This window comes from Falco cherrug, chromosome 6 (genome assembly GCF_023634085.1).
Source record: "Falco cherrug isolate bFalChe1 chromosome 6, bFalChe1.pri, whole genome shotgun sequence".
Lineage (NCBI taxonomy): Eukaryota > Metazoa > Chordata > Aves > Falconiformes > Falconidae > Falco > Falco cherrug.
In genome coordinates, this window is record NC_073702.1 from 11,955,626 (window position 1) to 11,982,263 (window position 26,638).

Here is a 26,638-nt window from a genome sequence, read left to right on the forward strand (position 1 = left end):
TCTCCTGTGTCTGACATTTGTGATCAGACGTTCTGACCCAAGGAACATTTCTGATAAAATCTGTTCAACACAGAAATATTTAATGGGAAAAAAAATCCTGTTTTGTTCAACCTGTCAAAGATACTGTGACAAGGCCTAGTTGACAAAAATCAATGTCTAGAAAATACAGGTATTTTGGTATGACTAAAGCCCTCTGTAAGAGACAAATACTGAAAAGCTAGGACACAATGAATTGTAGTATTTAAACACATGAACTGAAATAACTTTAAACACTTGAATAACTTTAAATACATTTACAGTTCCACTGCAGTGTTCTGCTGGATTGTAGATTACTGCAGCTGTCAGGTTATAATTTCACCAATCTGAAACATGACTTTGAATACCCCGTGAACTTTCCTTAACAAAAAAATGAGGTGGAAGTAGTATACACATAGAGACCAGTTTCTGAGTTTGCTTAAGATCCCTTCCCATTGGACTAATAGATCAATAAGCCTACAGCTGAACTTCTTGGATAGTGAATCTGTCTAGAAGTGTTCTGAAGCACTTATATGACGCCATCCAGACTCTTATCAGACTGATTTCCTCCATGGACATAATTTTATTTTTTTTTAATAGTTCCTGATTCTGCTTGTGTCTTATAACGCTTAAACTCAAATTTCTGAGGATTCAGACATTGGTAGATATAATCATAGACTAGCAAGCCAATCCTACAGCCATTATAGCCAGTGGGAGTTTTGCCGTTATGTTAAATGAAGACAGGAACCAACCTGCGTATCTAAAAAAGCACTAAATGAAGAAGAGATTAGTATCAGGGATGAAAGATATATTTGATTAATGATAAAGTAAATGAAATAAACTACTTCTGAACCAGAGATATCAAAATTATTATATAAATACTCGTTTCAAATCTAGTCATTTATCATATGCATGAAAACAGCAAAATAAAAGCAGGTAGGTAGCGAGATAAATACATAGATTGAAAGCAAGAAAACCAGCACTTTTATGAAAGCAAATTCTTTAGATAAAAATACCTAGTAATATTTATGCTGTAATACCTTCTTGGCATATAGATTACACTGATTCATAGTCAGCAATGAGATGATAGTGTGTGCTCAAGTTCCACTTGCCACAGATACATTAATCTGTCATTTCCTCATGGGAAGTCTGCTTTCTGTTTTAGATGCACAACTGTAAAGATACTGTCATCTTAGGCTAGCAACGGAAGACAGTTTATATATGCATAATTGTAAATTCTTATGTCGTGTTCATCTAATTTCGATAATTTCTGGCCATATTTTGGCACTAAACAAAAGAGGGGTGTGTGATACCATTGAAGCTGCTCTGAGAACTCACCTGATTCTGCCCCGAGGGCGTTCAGATTGCTCTGACATAAAACTTGTGCTGCTGAGGCGTGAGGCACTGCTGGTTCGGGAAATGGCTGACACATCACTGACATCACTATCTGATGATTTGGCAGAGACGTTATCACAACTTCTGTACTGATCTGTTTGTATGTTATACTAGAGATCAAGAAAAGAAAGGGTGAGGAGTCTTATCAAAACATCACACACATACTGAGACAACAAATGACCTAAGTATGACAATTCTCTCTAAATGCTTTTAGGTCTAACAAAACTGTAAGAAATTCAGAGAAACACCTATCTTAAATAATAACTTAATGCCTAGTGAAGAAATCAAACATGATATTTATGGACTAAATAAGACACTTTAAAACAAATTACAGCATTGGAATTGAAATAGGCTGCTGGTTCTTTAGTACACTGGAACTATAATGAAATGTTTATGCAGTGGGCAGACATCTTCACAAGCATATGCATGCCATCTATTTGGCTACAGACCCTTTATTCAGTTTTTCAAATATTAAAAAATAACCTATGAAAGACCTATACAGAGTTAGTTTGGAACAGAAGAACTGCATATGAGTCTGAATAAAATGTAATTCTACATGAAGCTGACACTGGGGATTGATTTTAATGCCTGAGTTCCATTAGAAAAGGAAAAAAGTACATTTTCTACCTCAAAATATCTCTCTGTATCATGATACTAGTCAGGCAGAAAGCTAACTCAGCCAAAATCGTATTTGTTTTCACACAGATCAGTTCCCTGATCTAGTAGCTTTTACATGTGCAAACACAGGAGAACTAGCAAAGACCCAGTAGGAGGAATACGTGGACAAGGGCAGAAGTTATTTCCCTTTTTCTAACTGCAGAAGCTTTGATTAGTTAAAACCAAGTGTGACACCACACCGCCTATTACATCATACTCTGATTACTCACATCATCAGTCAGACATACCTAAAAGGAAGCTTCAATCCTAGCAATGTCACACTTACCTAAATCTTCAGTCACACAGATGAGAGGATCAAATCATTGTCAGGTTCACAAAACTAAACTCCACTGTCATTAGGCAGCAAGGTACCCTTGGCTGGGAAGTCACTAAAACAGTGGCATACTTCCCAGGGCATGTTATGGGAAAACCACTAACACATGGGAAGACTAGGCAGTTTTTGACATGACACTCTAGGGAGTTCATTTTCTGGATCTGTCCTCTATAAAATTGCAAGTCATAAAAGTTTATTTATGAATTATACACAAAGCTGTGACAGTCTGAATATCCCCAGCTCAACTAGGCACTGGGTTGCAGGCTGAGTCAATCAGCAAATGTCATGTCTCAATTTCAAAAGCCTGGTGAACACATGCTTGGGTTTGTATAGACGAACGTGTCAGGCCTCCTGTCTTCAAGCCAGGTTTATCTCCTCTTGCTCTGGTCCCTTTCAGCAACTATGTTTGAGGTCTCCACAGCACACTTGGAAAAACAACTAAGATAAGATGAGGAAGTTAACGGGAGCAGAGAAGGGGAGGGAATAAAGATGATACTAAGCTCTGACTGTAAATACAGAAATCTGTAGGAGAAATAGAGGTTATACAGATTTAGCGTCTCAATGTGTGTTTCAGGGCTACTCACAGCTCCTGGATGGCATAAGCCAAAATTAAAAACACAAATCAAAGTATGAATAAAAACCTGGAGGTTTGACCTAAGGAGCATGCACCGAGGAAACTCTCAGCAATACCCTGTGAGGGGCTTGCACTGGCTGGCTGAATTAACCATTTGTGGAGAAAGCTCTGGTTTACTAAAGGTAAATTTTCAGCTTCAAATACTAAATGAAACTGCAGATGATTTCAGAATAGCTTGGAGCATGATGACTTCGAGCTCAAACACCATGTCTAACAGGGACTGACATGGAAACAGATGCATGGGAACTCTGGTTTAATGAAGTGGGTAACACAGAGGACTGAAGTTGTCTAATATTTTAAAATATTTTCAACTACAGCGAGGATTTATTTGGAGATTCTCCTTCCAAGTGACTTGGCGTGACTTCTCAGAATATAAATGACCAACGGGGTTAAGGTGAGACTATGATGACATGGTTATTCAGATCACCTTTTTGGAAATGGCTTGTACAGTCTGTTAAATAATTTTGCTGATTGCTCTGTTTCAGACTGTAAAACAAACCTCTCTGAAATGGAAACACAAAGCACTCTAATTCTTATCAGCTCTATTTCATACTAATGGAATATTTAAACTTCTTTAGATGACACATTTTTCTTCTAAAGCCTAAGAAAAAAAAACAAAGGAAGAATACAATCTATGAAAACTTTTTACTTAGGCTAAAGATAAATGTTCAGAGGCTGGAAAACTGAATGGTTATTTTTTTCCAGTTTAAGTTAAACTGCCCCATTCCTGAGCCAGCCTTGATATTTTATCCAAAATTCCCACAGAATTCCTAATGAATCCCTTAAGCTTTCCCAAAACGAAGCATCTAAAAAATATGAAAAGCATTCTGGCTTTCCACTGAGCTAAACAGAATTGCAATTACAAAAGAAATCATGGTCCTATTAAATAATAAAATTTCTCTTGACTTCAGTGAATAGGAATTACACTCTTCCTATATATTTAAACTATATCCAAAACCAACTCCTCCACAGGTGAGGTTTTAAAAATACTTTGTTTAAAACATACATAACCATGCAATCTCTCTCAAATATATGGGGTTTTGTATGTGTAATAGAGTGTCTCAGAAATATCTCTGTGTTCTATTTGTACTTGCTGAAGACAATCTGACTTCCCTCCTCCGTCATTATGATGTCTAGCTAGTTTTCTTCCTCGCCAAAAAGTCCTAATTATCTTTGTGGCCTTTGGTTTGAGAGTACGTACAGTGAATCTGGAATGGTAGAAGATTCATGTGGTCCCTGAGCCCGCTGGAGAAGGCTGACACAATCTGAGCTTTCCCATCAAGGGAAGCATCAAGGCCAGATGTGGTGATTTCCTTTATCCTGCTGGAAGCCCTTCTTCTTCTTAAGTGTTGAGGGAGGTATAGGCTGCTGGCCTTTGTCCCAAGCCACAGCTGAATCTGGCTGTTTGTCTAGCAGTCAATTTATTATTCAAGCAAAATAACAAAAGTTGAACACAGGGGACTATATATGTCATGTGTTGCAGCTGAAGACCCTCTGTTTCACTTGTACTGAATTTGCTCTACCTTACATGGACTGGGAAAGATGGGGAGGAGAAAAAGAGATAGCATCAAGCATGATTGTCCAGCTTAGTGGTTAGGATACTGGGAGAGAAGTCACAAGTCCCAGGCTGTATATCAGTGACTGTTTAGGGACTCAGCCTCACTGAACGCTGAACGGTCTTCAGCCCAAGTATCATCCCCCTGTAAGTGGGGGCTATGTACATATCCTCACTCTGTCTTGCTTCCTATAGTCCAGCAGTTTGTACAAAATGAAACTGCTTTGTAATTATCAGACTGGATTTCATATGTCGGTAAACAGAGGATTTTATGATGTGCTGGGACACAAATTAAAAATCCCTGAATCTATGTCTTCTACTTGCCTTGGTACTGCAATCACAGAGCTACTGCATGAAACATGGAGTATCCCCTCCCAAATGAGATTTTCATGGCATGGTTGAGCTTTCACTACCACTTTATACTATATGTCAGTGCTGTGATTCTGGAGAAATTGAAACCCCTTCCCTTCACAGAAGTAAAGTTTAGCACAAAAAGTGGTGATGCTGAAAGTTAATGCTGAGTGCTACAGCATTTACATTTTACTACTACTTCTGGATTTAGCTCTTCCTTCCTATAGCTGCTGCTTCTACTGAATTCACTGTCCTCTACAGGAAGCATACAACTTTTTCTGTTTATTCCCTACCTACCCCTTTTCAGTTCAGTCTGATAATCAGTCATCTCAGCTAACAGATGAACAAAATTAAAACAATTTTGAAGTTAACCCTTTTTTCCCCCTCAAATACAGACAGAAGTACAAAGCAGTGATCATTCAAAGAAGAGTATTTTACTGATGCAACACACCTGAACTTACCATTCAGAAGAAAAATGTCAGGGGCTAAGATCTGCTTATTTGGTATCTGCATTGAAGTACTGCCTGCAGGTTTCCAGCTGGGCTCAAAAGTAACATGATGCAGTCCTGCTCATCTAGAAAACTACTGCTCTTCATAACTCTGCATTTGTAATAAAATTTCCTGTCTTTTTATATTTAAATATTATGTAATTTTGAAGCTTCAAAATAAACTGAATTTTCAGTGCAATCACTTCTCTTTCATACATTTTTCAGAGTTAAAGCTTATGTAACATTTCTATTGGGAGAGTTGCTGATGTTTGCAGTAACTTTAATAGCAATTACTAAAAGCAGGTCTGTCTTTTTAAGCATTAATAGCAACTAGCTTCAAATTCCCAAACTATTTGCACTGTCTGCTTCTGCATTACAAAGACAGAAGTTTTCTTCAGTATAACTAGATGAAATACAAACAGCTGAAATGCAGTTGTTCCATTCACTTTGCTATCTGTGGAGTTGCTGCTTGTTCTATGCCAGCAAAAGGAGAAAAAAAGGGCTATGATGAACTGCAGATGTGTTATATCCATGGAAAGAACATAGACATAAACCAAGAGTGCACTTCATGAACACTTTTACAGTTCCTCCATGACTAACAATAGTCCCAATTCTACTGATCATAAGGCACTTAATAGTCCATTACAATTATATTATCTTCCATATTAATAAGTATTTATATTTCTAGATTGATCTCCCCAAACCATGAAGAATACAATATTTCAGAGCTCTGGAAAATGAAGGAGTTTGACTACAAAAAAAGTCTCAGGTGACTAACCTCTGAAATATGTGCCTAATTAAATGCTTAAAATGAGGAAATTAAATGAGAAATTTAAGCGGGGATGATCACCTGATGCTCCAGAGTCCAGTAAGCACCAGCGATTCTAAGTAACTCTTCCTGTAACTGTATCCAACTCAACTACTGTGACCACCCAAGTTTCTAACAGAGAACAGTAAAATGAGCAAGTCAAACCATGGGAAATCTGCAGTGAAGTCCGTAAGTCAAATAAATGAATCTAATCGAATTTTGTGAAAACCTACCAGTACTAGAGTGACTTCTGTATCTCTATGATAGTAAATATTTTTTTCTTGAAGGTGGATGAAGGGGGATCATCACATCGATGTCCAAGAGCATTTTCTATACGTAGTCATGCCTTACCCAGCATCTCATAAAACTTAACATAATAAGCCTCCTATCTTCCCAAACCTCCTATCCAGCCCTTCCTTACAGACATTAATTATCAAATTAAATCTATAGAGTGCCACTGAACTAATGCCATGATTACACTTTTAAGCTAAATGCTTTCCAATCACATACAGCCTTAACTGAGTCGGTAGTGTATCTAAATATAGTGTGATGTCCTTTTAAGTACGTACTACAGTGCTCTGATCTGTAACAGTCTTGAACGAACAGTCCTTCCATAAAAAAATGTGTTGCACATTCTCCGGGAAGCTGGAACAGCTGCAGCATGGTGTTTGTGTTCTGTGTATGGCATCTGGAATAAAAAACTACTGTATTTTGAATTAAAAGCCTTATTATGATATACTGTCATTTATATCTATGCAAACCCAGAATTATGCTACCAGTGTTTTGATTCTCTTAAACACTGAAACAGCACAAATACGTGCATACTAGCCACTATAGCTTTACCAATGCTGAAGAAAGAAGGCAGACAGATGTTTAAAGCTCTTCTTTAAACCTTTTTGCCAAATCCACAGAGGGTTTAGTTGTTTGGGTGGGTTTTTTTGTTTGTTTGGGGTCTTTTTTTTTTTTTTTTCTCATTTAGTTTTTTAGAATTCAACTGTTTCACATAAACTATGGAGTCCTTCCACTGGAACTGAACAAAATAATGATGTGAACACTGTGAAGGTCTCAAAACAATTAGAGTGGAACAGCCATCAAGACCTATACAAATGTTGTAGTGCAGATGGCTACCTATTCAAAATCCATTAATGGATGTTTAAAACACAGCTGTTTAAAAATGTTAACACACTAACTTGCATGGTGCAAGCTTGAAAAACTAAGCTTGCTTACTAAGACTTACTGAATGAAAGAAACTACAAAAATGGAAGAAATGCACCAGAAATGGACTGGAAATTGCCAAGGCCATGTTAGAATGCCTCTCTCAAAAAAGGGCTCGTTTCAAAACAAGAGAAAACATATTTATATTTAAGGAATTAATTTTGCATACACATAATTATTGCAAAGGAGATCCAGTCCATACCGAAGGGAAATTTTTGAAAGGTTTAGAGAATTTTATGTGTAATAAACCAAGCATATTTGCAAATGTTAAAGTAGTGGAAGAATCAAATCCATGTGAGCTGATTGCTCTGAAAAGCAGAAGGGAATATTTTCTCAATGTGCAGCACAGCATAATTTCTCTAATAAATATAAATACTTATTTTCTGAAGCAGTGGGCAAACACTGCTACTTGGCAAAGAAAGAATTAATTCTGTTGAGGAGGGACAAACTCTGATTTCAACTGCTATTTTTTTAATAGCCATTTAATATTTCTTTCTCACTATTCCAAAATGTCTATTAGACGTGAACATTTTTTCATTCTTATTTAAAATAAGTTTTGCTCCTGCAGCTTTCAAAGAATTTGTCACATATTTTAGCACCAAAAATTAGATATATCTTAAGTCCTTGATGGTTTTAGCCATCAGCTTTACTGCACCACCTGATAAGACTTACTACATTTTCATTAGAGCTGTCTAAGTCTTCATCTGTCTGCTTTATTTTCTCGACTCTTTCAGCATCTTATGAGAGTGAAGAAACACAGTAGCATAAGGTTTGCTTTACTAACATTTTAAAAGCGATTACTATCACCATAGTGATATGAAGCAAAATAGCTACGTTGATGAATTTAGTGCACTAGAATGTGCTAATAAAATTTGTTCTGAGCACTGAAAAATTGGACCATCCTACCTAAGGCTATACCATTTTCATGTAGAAAATACTTGAAAAGTTAAAGCTTTGGGGATTTGAAGTCCAGGAAAACTAATTCATTCTCCTTACTGTGGAAAGGAGTACATGCCTGTCAGAACACTGGGTACTCCAAAAGTATTTTTCTTGTAACAGTGGACAGAAAATTTGCTTCCTCAAAATTGTGGTCATACTTCTAAAAAATATTCTGAATAAAACAATTTTCAACAGAGTTCTCTCCATTTAGTACTCATTAAGCTGTGATTAAAATTCTAATTTCATTTCCACATATACTTAAAAACTAAAGACAATACTAGAAAACCCTAGGTACTAAAGGATAAGAGAAATTCGTAACATTGCAGGTTGGTGTTCTCCAACAACTATTTAACCATAAATTGGCTCTACATTAACCCAGTAAAAAAAATATTGAGGAGCAAAAATAATGCTTATGATTAATATTAAAGAGAGTCAGAATTTAAAAATGTTTCATAATGAAAAAAATACAAAAATCTGAATCGATCTGTTAGCACAATCCAAATCAGAAAACTGTCCTTTAAATATGAGCAAAGGTATACACTTGGTCATCCTGGCCAAAGTCCTCAGATCGCACATTACCCTTCTCCCCTGCAAACTTTATCAAACCTGTTTTTCCCTTTTTTTTTTTTTTTTTTTTTTTTTTTAACATGTTAACTGGTTGGGAAGTACCACAGACACACACTGTATCTCACCCCCTTGTCCTGAGTTGACTTGTGATGGTAATGGCAAACCCAATATCCAATGAGCTGTTCTATTTATACACTTTCTGGCTTCTGACAGATGATCTCACCTGGAAATTTCAGTCCCAATTGTTGGGTTTTTATAATAGCACTGATGTCCCACAATTTGGCAATTGAGGACCTAAAGCCTTGTTTCTCCTATTTCTCTCTCCTTTGAGAACTGTTCATTTAAGTTCTATGTTCACAGTGAGGTGGTCTCAAAACAGAAACATCATTATCAAAGTTGTCTCCACGTTTAACCATAACAAGATCTTGAAAAAATCTTTCAAATATGTTAGATGTTACAAGTTAGATGCCTAACTGCCTATTTACCCATTCCAAAGTAAATTTGTGGGTTTGTTTCTGCTGAGTTACTTCACTTATCCGCTATTTTAACCTGTGCCTCCAGGAGCATGCATCAATTCTGCAAAACACAGGGAAGTGACTCTGGATGGGCAGGGACAGAAAGTCTGGTGCCTGTGCTATGGCAGAAAATGCCAGGAGTGTTCTGATGTCCGCAGTGTTGGGTGCTTGACAATGTTTGTTGTTTTTTGTACGGCACCAGTTCACAAATGGAAAATCTCTCTTAAACACAGAAATAAAAATACAAGCGTCTTTGAAATGTGGCTCTTGAAGCACGAAAGTGTAAATTAATAAAAGCTGTGATTTTCTTCCAACTACTGTTATTCTGAGACATTATTTTTAATGCACACAATAGCTATGTTTGTCTTTGAATTTTTACAGTGGACTTCTACATTCATACTGCTGTCCCATGTTCATTCACTGAAAGCACGTAACTCTCAAAGACACCAGAATAGAATTGCAGGAATGCTTACCCCACAACTGAATTACTGCTGGTTTTGTCTCCCCTTTACTTTGCCTACACTGAAACCGTGCTGTATTTCTAAAAGGAAACACAGAATCTAACCATCTATTCCTCTCCTGACTTCTACAAATGTTCCCTCTTGGTTACGTGTCACAAGGCAAAATGTCTTTAGCAGGAAGTTCAGCTCCAGCCCCTTACAACTGGATTTGTAGGTGGCAGTGCAGATGTGTGAGATGTTTTCAGCACATTACTCAGAAGCCTGTACAGTTTTAAACTTACAAGGTTGTGGGATATCATTTTAGCATTATCAAGTTTAAAAAAAAAAAAAAATTCCCTCTATATAATTTCAGCTATGTAATTTCAGGTACATTTAATTATCAGAGAAAATCTTTACAGTTTTATTAGGAAAGGATATCAAAGTAATCTATGTATTTCAAGAAAGGAAATACTTTATATGTGACATTATTGGGATGCAAAAAAATTACACACATATGAGAACAGCAGCATGTGATTGGATCTAATTCTGTCCAGCTCTCTACACATCAGACAACAGCAAGAGAAGAACCAAAGCGTCAGGCCAACAAACCATGGTACTTCCATGGCCCACTTTTCCAGCTTCCAGGGGTTTGCAGGCCAGGGACTTACTAAGCTAGAGGTGACACAGCTTTGTTTAACAGCTGTTGAAGGATCTTTCTTTCCTGAACTAGTGCTGAAGCATTATGTTTTTTGCAGATTCATTTTAGATGACATCAATGACTAAGTCCAATGCACATCAGATAGGGATAAAATCAATGTTAAAGGTATTGAAGACATTTCTGTTGGACTTTATAATACAGTGTTCTTGAGGGTTATATATACTATTTTAAATAAACAGGTTTATGTCTTCAATTTTCAAGCCAAAGTATCATTTCCATACTACTGACTTTACCTTGGTATATTGATCACGCTCATGTTCTTGACTAGAACCAGACCCTGATGTCTGATTATAACGGTGCACTTTCATTTTCATCTGTCTCGTTCGCTCCTCCACTACTAAGCTTGCTGCAAAAACACACAATGAAAATCAATTAAAAATAGTGAAAACTTTTTTTGAAAAACAAATGGTTTAGCAACAATTTTAGCTTATTTGCTTCTCAGCAAAACAATGTACAAACATGTAGAACAAGCAAGGTGTAAACACAGAACAAAGGAACACTAATGTCAAGAAATCAGCCATTTCCACTGCAAGAGTCTTTACCTGAAAATGGGCAGTCATCCCAATTTCCTATACATTATCAAGCTGGTGCAACAGATATGAAAAGAGTGAAAGAATTTAGATGATAGGCTGAATTATAAACCTCCTAGGTATTCTGGATACAGGGGACATAAATCCATGATCATCTAACCATGTATTCACTTAAATGTAGAAAATAGTACAGTAGCATTCTAAGAATTAAAGCATTAAACAGGTATTAAAATTTATTTCTAAAGTAATTAACTCCTACTGCTATCTTGAACATAACTGCTTACCATAGATAAAGATTATTTGAGAGGATAATTTATCCGTTCAACCAGTCACAGTAAAAACCCCAGTAATATTCTAGTGTTTTTTTTTTATTTTTACAAAGAGTCCTTTAAATGCACTACTTTGCTCTCTAATATTCACTTCTGTTTCAAACAAATTAATTGTTGTGCTTTCAACTTCCCTGTGACAGTCTTTGTTTAAAATATTGCATCTGATCTTAAACCTTCAAGAAGCTGTGGTGCTATAAAGAGCATCTTCTTCAATTTGAAGAACCTATGGCAGTTAATATTGGCTGTGCTTGCCACAGGAAGATGACCTCGTACTAGCAGAAAGAGCAGCGTGAAAGCCTCTGGAATAAGGCTTCTTTACAATAAGTTAACCTTTGTGTAGTGGATAATTTTCAGAGGGAATTATATATTTTACTATTCTTAAACTTGGTAACACTATAAATGCAAAGGAATACCAATAAAATCAATACCTTGAAAACTGGCACTTTTTAATACTTCTAGAACTATACCCAAATATTTATTAGTAACTATTCTAAATCACAGGAGTACTCACTATGTTCATTGTGTTTTAACAACTTATAACATCCCAGAAAATTTCTTTTAGTTGGAACTCTTTGTGTGGTCACAAATACAAGACTGTCATTTTATTTGGGAAATCCTCCACAAAATCATCTGCTTTTGGGTCAACCATGGATTTTTATGACTCTTTCTGTAACAATTAGTTTTAAAAGTAAAAATTTTTCTAAAGAGCCCCTCCCCAGGTCAGTGACAGGAGACACACACCAATTTAAAAGCTGCATGGAATCAATTTTCAATCACAAAACGCAGATTATTTTAAATTAGTGGAAAATAAGTGCTCTATCATGTTTTTTAAAGATCTGTATTGTGAGTTAAAGGATACTGAAGTTCTCATATGTTGGTTTTGTGTTAGTTAACTGTGGGATTCTTTACACATCTATTTTTTGTCTGTGCTTTGCTAGCACAAAGATGCAAAAAAATAAAACAAAAGTAGTACACTCAAGGTTGGATATTTTAAACTGTGTGTTACTGCACAAATCACCATTGTGCATGCACATACCACCCGTAAAGTGCTTGTGGAAATGATGGAATGTCTGTAAGCTGGTTGAGTATGAAAAAATATACAAAGACATCACTGTGAAAAATATGTTGTTTTCATGTCCTCCTTCCACATTTCTTATTTTAAAAAAGAAAAATTAAATACAGCAAATTACATTAAAATTCTGCTACAGCTACAAATTTAAGGCACAAAATAAAGTTATTGTAATCTTCAATCTCTTATACGCAGAGGGTCCAATCTAAGAAATTCTGCACATGCAGAATGTCACACTGGGCCAGCAATTATTCCAGATGACTAATTATGTCGGTAAATGTGTACCTTAATTGCAATGAGTCCAGTTCCACCATCAGATATGCAGGCACAGCTCCAATTACTTCAATGGAAGTTGCATGGAGGTATCTGAAGGCAAAATTGAGCACTTTAGGTGAAATTTTTAAAGATGGCCTCTTATTTTAAGGACAGATATGAAAGGATTAAGATATATCAAATAGTGACTGAAGTAAAAACCTCAGATATCTTAATCCTATCATACATGCATGAAGTAGGCTGAGGATATAAAATCAGAGTCAAATTGAGACCCCTTTAAAAATTTAGCCCTATGTGGGTATGGTGCACAGATTAGAGTTACTCTGATTAATAACCCTTTCACTGTGTGACTTTTAGGTGCTTTACCCTGTCAAGTGTACGGTATACTAAATAACTTATACGATATAACGTTACTCTGTATTACTTACAATACCTGAGAAAGAATATTCTATTATGTAATAAGATGCCATTTTGGTGACTATACATGAAAATTACTGCAGTCAAGGTTGGGCAAAAATTCAACCTTAACTCTTTAATTCTTGATTTTTGTTATGTTTAAGTCCTTAACCTTAGTGACACACTTATGTTCTGGTTTTCATTATTGGCTATCATTACATAAAATAACATGAGAACAATTAATGAGGACTGTGAAGTAAATCTAAATTCTCTAATGGAGAAATTTGGGTTTGTGCATGGAGTAGGATGTAGTTTAGCACCAATTAGCTGTTAATGTATTTTGAAGCAAGCAACTGTGTGAAATGTAAGTCTGCTCTAGAAAATCTGTGTTCTTTCCAGCTTTGTTGACCATGCACATCTGAGCAGATGTACTCTATTTCAATTCTGTGATGGAAAATTTCATCTGCCTGATAAGTAGCCTGGTATACTCTTTACACGTTAATCACAAGAAACAAAAAAAAAATCTAACACAGGAGCAAAAGCACATTAGCAGAAGCTGTAACAACCATAGGTAACACCACCATACGATCACATTACTTTTCTTGGAACACAGCTGGTTACCACAGGTAACGAAAATTTGACATAAACAATACTTCAAGAACTTAACCTGCCTCTTAGAAAAATATGGATCTACTTTACTTTAAGACATCAGCATTTACACACTGCTTTTCCTGGAGCTCTTGAGAGGTAGGCCTACACAGTAACTTACAGATTGAAGCACTGTAATCCTAAAACCTTTAAATTCTACAGTGGCCCTGGAATTCAAAATATGGAGATTTCCCATACATGTCTCAAATTAGTGGTACAACTACCATCAATACCAGTTGTGTCAACATGTTACTCTCTGGTGTCAGAAGTCACGCTTCAAAGAGCTATAACTCTCATCTCTTCAAGAGCTGCTGATTCAGATGTGAGATCAATCAGTATGAGAAGCAACTGAAAGAAAAGAACTCATTGAGCAGACTGCTTAGATAAGGGGTGAAAGTTTAGAGCTAAAGCTTTTATTACTCCTAAACCATGATGTACAACCATGATGTACAAAACCAACCAGGCCATGCAGGAGAGAAAAGACAGACATATGAATGGAATCAAAATGTTATACTTCAATTCCATTAAAATATTTATAAACTTGCCTGACTCCTGTAATCCCAGTGTACTGGGTCTGGCTGGGATGGAGGTAGTTTTCTTCACAGCAGCCTGTACGGTGCTGAGTTTTAGAATTGTGACTAGAATAGCGTTGATAAGACACTGATGTTTTAGCAATTGTTCAGCAGTGCTTTGACAGCACCAAGGCCTTCCCTGTTTCTCGTGCTGCCTGCCTGCCTGCCTTCTCCAGCGAGCAGGCTGCAGACTGGGAGGGGAAACAGCTGGGACAGATGACTCCAACTGACCAAAGGCACAGTCCATGCCATATAGCATCATCCTTGTCAATAAAACTGGGGGTAGGGTTTCCAGTGTAGCTGTTGCTCAGAGACTGGCTGGGCACTGGTCTGCTGGTGGGAGGTGGTGAGTGAGTGCCTTCACATCACTTGGTGGTGGGGTTTATGGTTTTATCATTTTTCTTCATTTTTTCACTTCACTTATTAAACTGTCTTCATCTTGACCCATGAGTTTTTACTCACTACTGCTCTTCCAGTTCTCTCTCCCATCCCGCTGTGGGGAGTGGAGTGAGAAAGCAGCTGGTGGGTGCTTAACTGCTGGCTTGGGTCAACCCACCACACTAAGCTACCAAGAATTAACTGCTTAATGTAGTTCTGAATGGTATTCCATCAAACAAAGTTCCTTGAGCTGCTACTTAGTTTATTACTCAACTCACTGCTAAGTCCCATCTGGCTTCCACTGTTAATGAGATTCAAAGAAAGAAGACATGGTCTAAAAAATTAAGACCATCTTCCATCCCATAGCAGGTTCATCAGCTCCCCTGGGGTCTCTTCCTCCCATGTTATTAAAGAAACATCCCTGTGAAGACTGTGCACCCTGTACTGTAATTCGTAACAGACCTTACAGGATTCTAAATATGCTGCATGCTGGAAGTACAACTAAAAATCTGGATTGCCAATCTGCAGAGGTGATCTGCAGAGGTACTATTAAAAGAACAATTAAAATATGCACATAATGGAAGAGCCGGCTTTTTACTTATAAAAAAATTCTAGAACTTGCTTATATTTCTTGTGATAAAAGAAGTTTTGATTAACATTAAAGGAAGTTCTTGGTACATGTTTCCATCATAAGGAAAGTGTGGGGGTTTTTTATTGAAAGCCTATAAAATATGTGCTGTCCTTCAACTATATAAAATATGCAAGTCCATAAAATGCTACTTAAAGGAGGCAAGGAATAAACAATGAAAATAGCTATAGCTACAGATCTCATTTCCAGCCTGCAATCTACTCTCAAAGAAAATTAGGATAGGCTAACAGTTGGGTTTTCTTAAAGGAGAAGGCAATTTCTTAATTTTTCTAAGACATCTGTTTACTAAAAATATATGTACTAGCCATATAACTTTTAATAAGTCAGCACTATGATAAGTTTTATAGCATTACACTTGATGGCGTTAACTACTTGACAGCCCTCATCTTTATTTCTATGCTCAGAAAACTAGTATGGACACATTTCAACCCCTATCTGCTGTTTAACTGATAGAGAAGTTAGACCTGGCTAGAATACTAACTGTTCAGAATATATGCTACCTTTTCAATTATGTACAAAACAACAGAACCATAAGCAATATACTATTCTAACATATCAAATATAGTAGGGCAGATAAAGTCGTGGTGTTTGTTTGTTTTAAGTACTTTAGTAGATAGACAGAATGTATCACAGGTATATTTCTGTTATCCACAGAATGTGAATCTAACAATGCATAAAAAGTGACTTAAAATAAATTCAACCTGCATTGGTATGAACAACAGATCAATCCCATGAAAATCAGCGAGAGCTGCAACAGTTGCACCAACAGTAGTGACCAGTGCAAAAGGAACTGAAGTAATTTTAAGGTTTTAAGTCCCCTATTTAAGGTTGGAATGGGGCACTAAACTCTAAATTATTTGCAAAATTTCTTAAATGGCATGATGCTATAAACACCTATCTATTAAGCTGACAGCATAATATATGAAACATATATGGGCTCATTGGAATATGGATTGTACCGCAGGCAGCAACACTGAACTAGCAAGGAACAGCATAAATGTTATAGCTGCCTTTCTAGCTCTGGTTTTTAATTTCTGAGATTAACTGTTTAGGTATCCACCCATTTCACATTACAACAATCACCAAAGACACTCTACATTCTGTAGACTATGGAAAGCTGTGAATTCTGTCAATATACATCTAAAAAACCCCTATTCATACATTTGAAAAAAAGGGATTAAAATTGTTTTAGCATTGAAACTACCTCCTGTGTTGTGGTGTGACCGTTACCAAATTCCAAGGAAAACCACCTTACCCCCACAATTGAACTGCTGTACACGCTACACATGTATCTCCAGCAAAATATCACTATCTCTGAAGTGAAGACTTGTTGCTGTCCAGCAAATGATAAGGCAAGAAAGGAGAAGGGAAATTTTGGCAAGGTAAATGAAAATAAGTCTTGATGTTTACGAAAAGAACAACAAATTCTCAAATGACATACTAAGATAGAGAGTATTAGGACATCAAAAATAAAGATGGAAACTGGAAGATACTCATTTTATCTGAGGTCTATGGATTGATAATTTAGGAACGTTATCATTTCAAGAATACTGATAGTGAAAAAGATTCAGAGGGAAGTAATGAGAATTATATGAAGTCCAGGACGTGGTCTTGCAGAAACACATTTAGGAAAGTATTACAAAGAATGGAAATATGTGGCTTGATTGTGGTCCATAATTATTTACATACAGGAAGACTTCTAACAACAGAAGTCTAACAATCTTCAATTTAGCAGATACAGGTACAACAATGCCCAGTAGCTATGAAGTTAGGTAATGCTAGCTAAGTAATAAGACATATGTTTAAGAAGCCAGGTGGTTAAGAACAGGAAAAAAATTCCATCACTTGCAGTCATTAAGTGAAAATACCTTTCTAAAAGGACATTCTTGCACAAACCCAACTATGGACTTAATGCCAGAATTACTGGTGACATTACCTGGTCTGTGATTAAAACTGATAACCATACTGTTTTTTCCTAGACTATGGAAAACCCATGAATGTCTTGGCACTGGCGATACCATTCTCTATAATAGTGAACTCTGCAACAAACACATATTTTACTCTGGAGGCACTTCATGTTTCTGGTCAAGATAGTCAAGACAGAAAAGAGGTGTATGTAAACTACAATTTGGAAATCCTCCAGATCTTTCTTACACTAATAAACGTTGGATTAAGCTATGTAAGAAGAAGAAATTGTGATGAAGATTTCAGATAGCTGTAGCCCTTAACAGCAGATATCACACATCCTTTACGATGCAAACTTTAAAGGAAAAGGTCTAGAAGTCTAAACAGATAGAAATACTCGCTTACACAAGGAACCTATTGAAAAGTAAGTTGAAGTGAAAATCTGTCTCCTAAAAACTATCTTATACTAAGTGTTTCTAAGGCACAAAAACCAGGTTCTGGCAGGGCAACAGGGATCCGCACTTATCCCAGAAGCTGACAGATCTGATTCACTCTCAGACTTCATATTAAGAAGAAAAGTTGAACAATGACCAACAGCTACAGCTACAATGCAGTCTAGAGGCATGTACACAGCCTTTCTACACAGCAACAGCCAGAAGCTTCACCTACCTGTGCTACCTAGGTGATCTATGGGTGGGGATTGTGGGGGAAAGATCAGTGTCTGGTTTGAGGAAGTGAGAAGTGGAAGCTGAAGAAGAAACTAGGCAGAACCTATGTCCAAAACAAAAGCAGAGAAATAAAGCCGTGGTGAGATCTGGGTGGGAGAATCCCCCAGTGCAGTGGGCAATGGAAGCAAGGAGGGAACGGAGCATTCACTGGAGAGCTGGCTGTGCAGCATAGCAGAGAGAACTCTGGTGCTGTACCAGGATGAAGCGTTTCAGAAATAATAACAGAGTCATGAGGTTATTTCTGCTCAGGCTTCAGGATTAGTTTTGCAATATGCATACACAAAATATCCCTGTGGTAGATTACATTACTTCAAAAATCCACAGCAAACTCTACCACGAAATTTAGAAAACACGCAAAATCTTGAAATCATGATCAGATGAATGTTTTGAAATATAAGGTTAGTAACACCGAAAAATCAATTTGTGGCTAAGATAAAGAACTTGTCACCACCTCCCTACGTATACAACTTCAAAAAGTACTTATCAGCAGCGTGCAGATAGTGAGGGAGATGGGCTCTGAAGCATACTCTGCAGCCCTGGTCCCTGTACCTGACTAGCTGTGGCTCCTTTAAGCTTGTGTGCATGGATTTCCTTCCCATGGGAGCTGACACTGCCCTGGGCCACCTCCCAAATCAGAACGGAGGCATGACCAAAGCCCATACTCAGACTGCCAAGCTGGGAAATGAGTTTGGATATCCCAGTACACACAGAGGTGTGGTGGCCATCTTGAGTTTAATAACTCAATCCAGAAGGAAGATAAGCCAATATAAAAATCTTAAGTGGTTGATGCAACAACACTCAGTTCTTCATCAAAGACTGTCAAAGATGATCCGAACTGAAGCTTCTATTAAAACAGTAAGAAAGCAAACATATACTTCTTAAAATCTGAAGAATGTAAATCACTGGTTTTGGCAGCAATCCAAGTCAGCATTTTTGTAACCTGCTGAAGACTTTATTGCAACCCTTCCACTGATTAAGTGGAACAGATGCTTGATTATTTTTGTTGTAATTTATCTGGTCAGTATTGTTCACATCTGTATTACATGCTTTCCTTCACACCTATGTCTCTTGCCACATAATAATCTGTAACCCTGCCATCTCCATCTCCCATTCACCTACTGGCTATATGTTTTATCTCCAATTCTGCACTGGGGAAAGTCAGAGGTGATAGTGGGCTACTAGTGTAAATCAGCTCACGGTCCCCCACAACTGCCAGCACTCCACTTCTTCCCACTCCTCTTCTTTTGCCCAGCTCTTTTCTGCCTCCAGGCTGTATCTACATTAAGCTCCCTCAAGCCAGAGGAATCTGTGTGCATGAAGATCCCACCACCTTCTACACACTCCCAAATCTTGGACCAGATCCATCCAAATCTCGTGGAAACAAACCTGTTACAGGCAGGGCCTATTTTGTCTGCATGAAGTCAACTGTTTTAAACAAAGAAACATTCACTGCAGTCCGAATTACAGGGCAAAGTTTCTGAACTCGAAAGAGGCATAAATCACAAATGGGCATGATTGACTTGTGTTGTTCTGTTTGAGAGAAAAAGAAATACTGCAGAAAGCAAAAATGACAGAAATAGTTTGTAAAATCAACCATTCTTAGCACTTTCTTAAGATATTTCATAGTACATTCTTGCTGCAAAATAACCTGTACTTGCTAATACCCAAGGTAAATGTTATTTATTTTTCATCTTTTTAACATTATCATGAAAACATACTCGTAAGTATTGTCATGGGTGTTGGAATTAGTAGCTTGTAGAATAGCTGCTGTATTTTTACTCAAGCAATGATGAATGTGTCAGTGGGAATTACCCTTACAGAAAGTAAAGAAGTTGTAGGAGATATTCTGATTCAACTCACAGTTTGGCTTTGGCCCTCCAAAGCCTGTATTCAGACCAGCATTTCCCAAGATCTGCAGGACTCAGGACTAAAGGTCAGGGAAAGTTAATCTGTGCTATTAATGTTTATGCAGCATAGTATTTCGCTGTTAACATCAAAAAGGATTTTTTTTTCATTTTTTCTCTCCAAGATTCATTCTGATTTCAAGATAATTGCTACTTCCAGCAAAAAGAAAAAAAAAAATTAAAGAGGGACTTCTCTGCAACATTGCCTTGATAGGGACATGACTGACTATTCTTTTCACTTTGTGGGACAGCATTAGATACCTGTTTTTTGAGCTCACTGACTCAATGGTATTAGCACAGACATGGAGAATTTGTCTGAGGTGAGCACTGTGTGTGCCCCTAAAAACCTGCCCTACAATGTGACTTTCTGAGTGTCAAGGTCTTGTCATGCAAATAAAGCACAGCTCCTTCTTCAGAATCTCTCTCCATATGAAAGACAGTTTCTGGCCAACATCACCTTCAAGTATTCCTAAACCCTGACCTACAAAACATCCTTCACAGATGTCAAGAGCCATGGCTGCATCAATAGAACCAGATGTGCACAGCTCAAGAGCAGCTTAGGTAAAATCGTAGTCTTTGTGTGAACTTTAAGTCAATTTGAGCACCTTCTGAGCCATGTAAAATACCATGACTACTCCTGTTAAATACAGTATACTGCATTTCAGAATGAAAAATTAGAAATCACAGCAGAAACTGTTTTCAGCTTCTAAAGAGGGGCATCAGATAGCATACAGATATTTGAGAAACAAACTATTTGCCTGTTAAACACTGTTAACTAAATACTATATATTGACAGAATATATTGAGGGAAAAGCCAGTATTAACAGTTGCCAAACATTTGTAAAAAAAATACATAAATATTTACCTTTTGTGGAAGAGTTAAAAGTCTCTTGCTCTTCAATGAATTAAATGCACGGAATGATGGAAACAGAAAAAGAAATCAGCAAATTTAAAGTTAGATAAAGAAATGCGTTACATATGACAATGGCATGTACAGTAGGCAGTACTCCAGCATATGCAAAAGTAATGTAGAAAAATAAAATGATAAACCATGACAAATAATAAAGCCTATGACTTTTTCTTTAAAATTAACAGGAACAATGAAGTTACTGAGAACCAGATTGTGGACTCTTAAGTATTCTGCTCCAGCATACCGTCATACTCAAATTGATGAATGACATAAAAATCTGAAAATTCCTTTAACTATCACTCTCACTTCTGAAACATTTAGCCCTGTTTTAGATACTGAAGCCTTTTCTGCAATAATGAGTGTTACAAATTTATTTTCTATTAACATAAATCTATAATACTCAATAATCACTGTACTATTGAAAGTCTGTCTTTAAGGGAAACATAAAAGATTATGAAGCTTGAACTTATTTGCAAGTTAGCAATGCTGAGAAAACAACCCTCTCCAGCGTGAATAAAGATTCCACAAGCTGCCTCAAAATATGCAGTACCACCTCATAATTTAAAAATAAAACTAGAAATATGAAGACAAAACAAACAACACTAAAAGAATAAAATCTAAAATTGAAATGACTTATTATTTTTCTTCTGTCACTCAAGTTTTACACTGTTGGATCTGAAAAAAGGTTTTAACTGAAAGGGTTTGATCTTTCACCATTACTCAAGCCACTCTCACTGCAATGACACTTCAGATCAAGTACATATACACAGCACAGTTTTCACTAGCTATTCATTTTTTTAGGATCTTAAGTTGGTTAAATATAAAAAGGTACTTGCAACACAAATGTATTATTTCACAACATACTGATTTTGTGTACAAAATTCTGATTCTTTTTTGTTAAAAGGAAAGACTGGTCATCAAAATACTTAATTCCTCTATGATGTGACTACCATTTAAGACTTGTACATATATTATACATGTGAACTTTACGTAAATAATCCCCATTCAGTTACCAGTAGTCTTTAATGTAGCCTTCCCTCACAAAACAGCAGCGCACACACACACGTACTTCACCTGCATATAAGCTATGTACAAAGCTTATGCAGCATTTTCTAACATGAACTAAGATACAGGAATAATTAATGCTGGTCGCACTTTTGCTTTTCTAAAGGTCACTACATAAGGCCTATTGCTGTGAACAGATGTCACTGGAAACATAAAACCACACTACTTCAGTTATGTTTACAGATGCTCTTTACATGTAAACAGACTGCTGATTATCACAAACCTTGCTCTCATTATAGGACTTCTGAAACATGAAACCACACTGTTGAAGCTACGAAAAAGAAATCATGCTGTGAACAGCCAAACAGAAGCAAATAAAGGGAGAAAGACCTGTTTTGCATGAATTATTTCTTAAAGAGAATTTCTATGCTACAAACAACCATTGCACATTTATCTTGCTGGTTCATAAATTTCAATAGTACATAACATGTTTTTTCTTATTTACTTGATAGATTTTCTAATATTATCCCTAATATTTACTGTGTCTTAAAAGGACTATAGAGAAATACTACAGAACTTCAGGCTGCATTCATTTCCTTGATCAGTACAATGATTAACCATTATACAAAAGTGTAGAGACCCACCCTCAAATCCTATTCAACCAAGAACTCCTGTGGTGTTTCATATTTGCAGTGGCAGACAATGGACTCAGTAAAGATCACAGAAATATGCTTTATACAAAAGTATAATTTAAAACCCACACAACTATATAACAAAGTTGTTATAGAAACAGCTGAAAAAAAGTCAATGCAGAATCCCCACACCTCTTAATGATTTGCACAGTTCCACTCAAACATGTTGCAAATGAAAAAAAACCACCATTGATGTAAATCTTTTCTAGTTCAGCACAGGATGACATATTGAAAACACACCATTGTCCTTACCATGGCTTAGAATTTCACTGCTTTAGTCACTGAGACAAAACATCTTCATATTATTAGGTACTTTCATAAAATTATTAGTTAAAACAAAGAAATGAGAAACACTTCTTGAATAGCATAAGTGAGCGTAATGACTAGCAAATTGTGACTATTTCAAAAAGCACACACAGACACACCTATACCAGACTAACTTCCAATATTGAAGCATCTCAAGACCTTTAGATGCAACGTGTGTCTTGCACTCTAGGAAATACTGCTGACAGGATTGCAAAGGAAAGAAATACAGCCATGTCTTCCTTGAATATCACGGAACTAAAATAAAAATTGCATTGCCTAAAATTACAGAAGCCTACAATCTTAACAATAGCCACTTTAAAAAGTCTGCACATACTGGAGTTGCTAAAAATTTTGTTTAGTTAGAACTGTTCCAAGTGAAAATAACTACCTCCCTCCCCCACTCCAAAACTAGTAAAACTGCTATCCCCTTTAGGACATAATCACCAAGAACCTGCCCCCCGCCTCTTTTTTTTTTTTTTTTTTTTTTTGGCCAGCATGCATGATTATGCTGTTTTGAAGTTTTAGTCCTTAAACTGGACTTTTCCTCTACATTTAAGACTTTTTCTCTCTTCCTGATCAGTAGTACTAACCCAATTTCTGTAATGGAATAAGGACTACTACTTTGGTCTTCCCTGTAAGGATTACTTCTACGATATATATATTTTTTTTTAAGAAAGCGTGCCCATTAATAAAGTGCGTCTATTAATAAGGACCCTTTAAAAATACCTTATTTTCTCACAAGTTGACCTTTTATGATTCTCAAACTGCCAACCAGAGCAATACCTAAGATAACATCGAGACAAGGACACAACTGTTTTTTTAGTTCTAAACTTGACAATGACAAATGGAATGTCCAAGATGCAATGTCAGCCCTAGAAGAAGCCTTATTAACATGGATATGATAATTTACAGTTGAGAGCTAAAGATTAAAGATTAAGATCTTTAAATACCATTCTGTTTCTCAAAATGAAAACCACTACCAGTCCCTTTCTCCTTCATTAACTCTAATTTGTTCCATAATGACAGCTTTAACAGGTAATAACATTACTTGACTGGATTCTTCTATGCCTCCTGAATGTGTAAAGAGCAAAAAACCACAACCCAGGCCTGATATACAGACATTCAATCTTTTTACAGCAATCACTGTGATTTGTAAAACAGACATAGATTCATAGATGTATATATTTAGATGTGGATTCAACCCTCCCGACACAACAGAATTTGTACAGAGTGTAAAGAAGCACTTTACTATAAGAATGATATCATACAGGATTTCCTTGAAACACAGGATGTCAATACTGACAACCAAAAAGTAGCTTTATTTATATATGAAGAAAGTGAATTTTGAAATTATCCCTATAACATTTGTATATCACACTAGATTTTAATATCATCTATATGCATGGTGACTGTGAATTTAAATCGTGAAGGACATAAATCAGTTCCAAGTATAGTGAATGGAAATCTTTTACAGACATCAATATGCTTTGGATTCAATCCTACATTAGGGTCAGATCACTTCTAGTCACTCCATTTGACCCTGATTCATTTGACAGAGATTAAAGAGGTGAATCTGCTATTAAAATTTGATACTATAAATCAGAGCAAACACTATGAACCTATAGCTTCGCTGCATTAAATTTCTTACAGTACTATAAAGTTTATTCACACTGTCATATTTATTTCAGAAGATACTGACACCACCATTTAAAAATATTTTATAAAACCTATTCAATTTAGTATTTTTCTGCAAATGTATTCTCAGATTGAACAAAGTATTAAACATGGGTAAAACCAGAAAACTTCCCCTTAAAAAGGACAACCCAGTCACTTAGACAAAATCAAAGTACTATGTAGAGAAGGAAATCTCTTTAGCCTTCGATTCCATGCAGTATGATATATAATAACAAATTAAATGATATGTCACATCGTACTTGTACATTTTATATATAAGACGCAAGCCTATCAGCCACAAGTGTAGGTAAGAGTTCAGCGAAACAGCATTACTTTACAGGTGTTCACAGTATCAACAACCTTCTAAACCTACAGTAGCTTTAGCCTTCTCCTCAACTTTAATTTTCTTCTTTCCTCTTCTGCATACATACCACCACCACTCATTTTCACAGGAAGTTTTACATTCATTTCCAATGTGTTTATGAAAACATAAACTAGTATTTTATTCTCAACACACCAGTTATCAAGAATAGCAGAAAGATGATAAATGAATATCCGATGGAAAGCCAACTTAAAATTAAATTGAAAGCTGTTTTATCATTATATATTGTACCAAGTTCTGAAACTGCAGAAGAAACATGAAAGAAATTTGAAATTCATTACTTATTACATTTCCCTAAAAAGCTCCTGATTTATTAATATGCAGAAATAGAAGCTGTAAATGTGGTTTGTAACTAGTTTATAATCTAGACAGTCCTAGGTTCACTACAAAACAAAATGAGATGACTCAAATGTAAAGTTTAAAATTAATAAAACCCACTTGTATTAGTCTATTAATGATTCAGAATAAAGGTATAAAACAAGAATACACTTTTATATGTATTAACTGAAGGTGTAGCATGTCATCAGAGCCCAAAGCCATAAAACTCATGAAAGCTGATCACATGTTAATGTAAGCCATCATACAAAAAAAACCCCTATGGTAATCTATCGTGATGAAAAGCTCATGGCCAGCAACATTACCTACTCAAGAAAGTGATCTGCCAACAGTTCTACAAAACACTATAATTATTTCATAATTAGAAGCATTTCTGTCATTTCCACATTGAAGAAAACCTTGCAGTACATGGCGATCTCAGTTATTGATGTAGTCAATGAGAAAAGAGGCTTTTTAAACACAGAAGAAAACCTGAATGTGCAAATATTACCCATTGTGTATTTCATTTTACCACAATAGCTCATACTTTGCGTGCTGTATGTTGCTAGAAAAGGAAACAGCAATACTCATACTTATTTGATATTAATAGGTAAAACATCTTCCACAACCATTAGGTCTACATTGACACTTTCAGAAAAGAGCAGCACTCTGCCTGATGAGTTTATTCTTAAGGAAGAGCTGATGACCTGTGCTTTCACGTTCCCCATAGTGATTATTTTCATTCTTTACTCACTGGACTATGAACTCCAGAAGAAAAGCAGATTTGTGATATTTATTATTAATCTGTGCACAACAATTGATATAAAACACAAAATAAATGAGTAAGACTTGCCAAAATATTTGCCCCTGATTTCTTTAGCTGAATACACATTAGACACATGTTGGAAACTTCCACAGCTCTAATAGAAATTTTAAAGCAGACAAACATAAAATGGTACTAGAAAATCAAGGCAACTAAACCATGTGTAAAATCCACCAGTCAAAACTCTACTGGATTTCCCAGACTACAAATACGCTTTCATTCTCTTCTATTGCTTTATAGGTAGAATTATAGCATCGAACATGTATTTATGAAAGTAGACTTTAAGTAAAGAAAGGTAAGAAATCAAAGAGTTTGAGCTATCATAAGCTCATTATTTGATACCTTGCTCTATACTGCCACTTCTTACTGGAACTTGTGGTAGCTGTCTTCCCCTGCGACTGCTGAAGGATGTGTCTGCAGGAGGAGACTGTGTTGGACTTCCTTGTTGGTGTATTCTGCAAATAAAATTAAGATAGAAGTGAAATAACCCAAATAAAGAGAATTTGTATATTCTGAATT

The 26,638-nt window shown here is 36.2% G+C and overlaps 1 protein-coding gene across 37 annotated transcripts in view; it reads right to left on the reverse strand.

The window, feature by feature from the left end:
• The window catches only part of RIMS1 (regulating synaptic membrane exocytosis 1), a 335,679-nt gene that overhangs the window by 70,185 nt on the left and 238,856 nt on the right, over positions 1-26,638 (reverse strand). For 19 of the 37 annotated variants that reach the window (XM_055714419.1, XM_055714416.1, XM_055714435.1 and 16 more), the window contains 4 exons: positions 26,462-26,574; positions 20,878-20,907; positions 10,865-10,977; positions 1,354-1,520 (listed from right to left, as the gene is read on the reverse strand). In XM_055714419.1, the coding sequence (XP_055570394.1) occupies positions 1,354-1,520; positions 10,865-10,977; positions 20,878-20,907; positions 26,462-26,574 (423 nt within the window). Of the gene's footprint in view, positions 1-1,353; positions 1,521-10,864; positions 10,978-12,844; positions 15,884-18,870; positions 19,639-20,877; positions 20,908-26,461; positions 26,575-26,638 lie in introns of those variants that run through there. The other 18 variants (XM_055714427.1, XM_055714417.1, XM_055714437.1 and 15 more) reach the window with 5 other exon arrangements.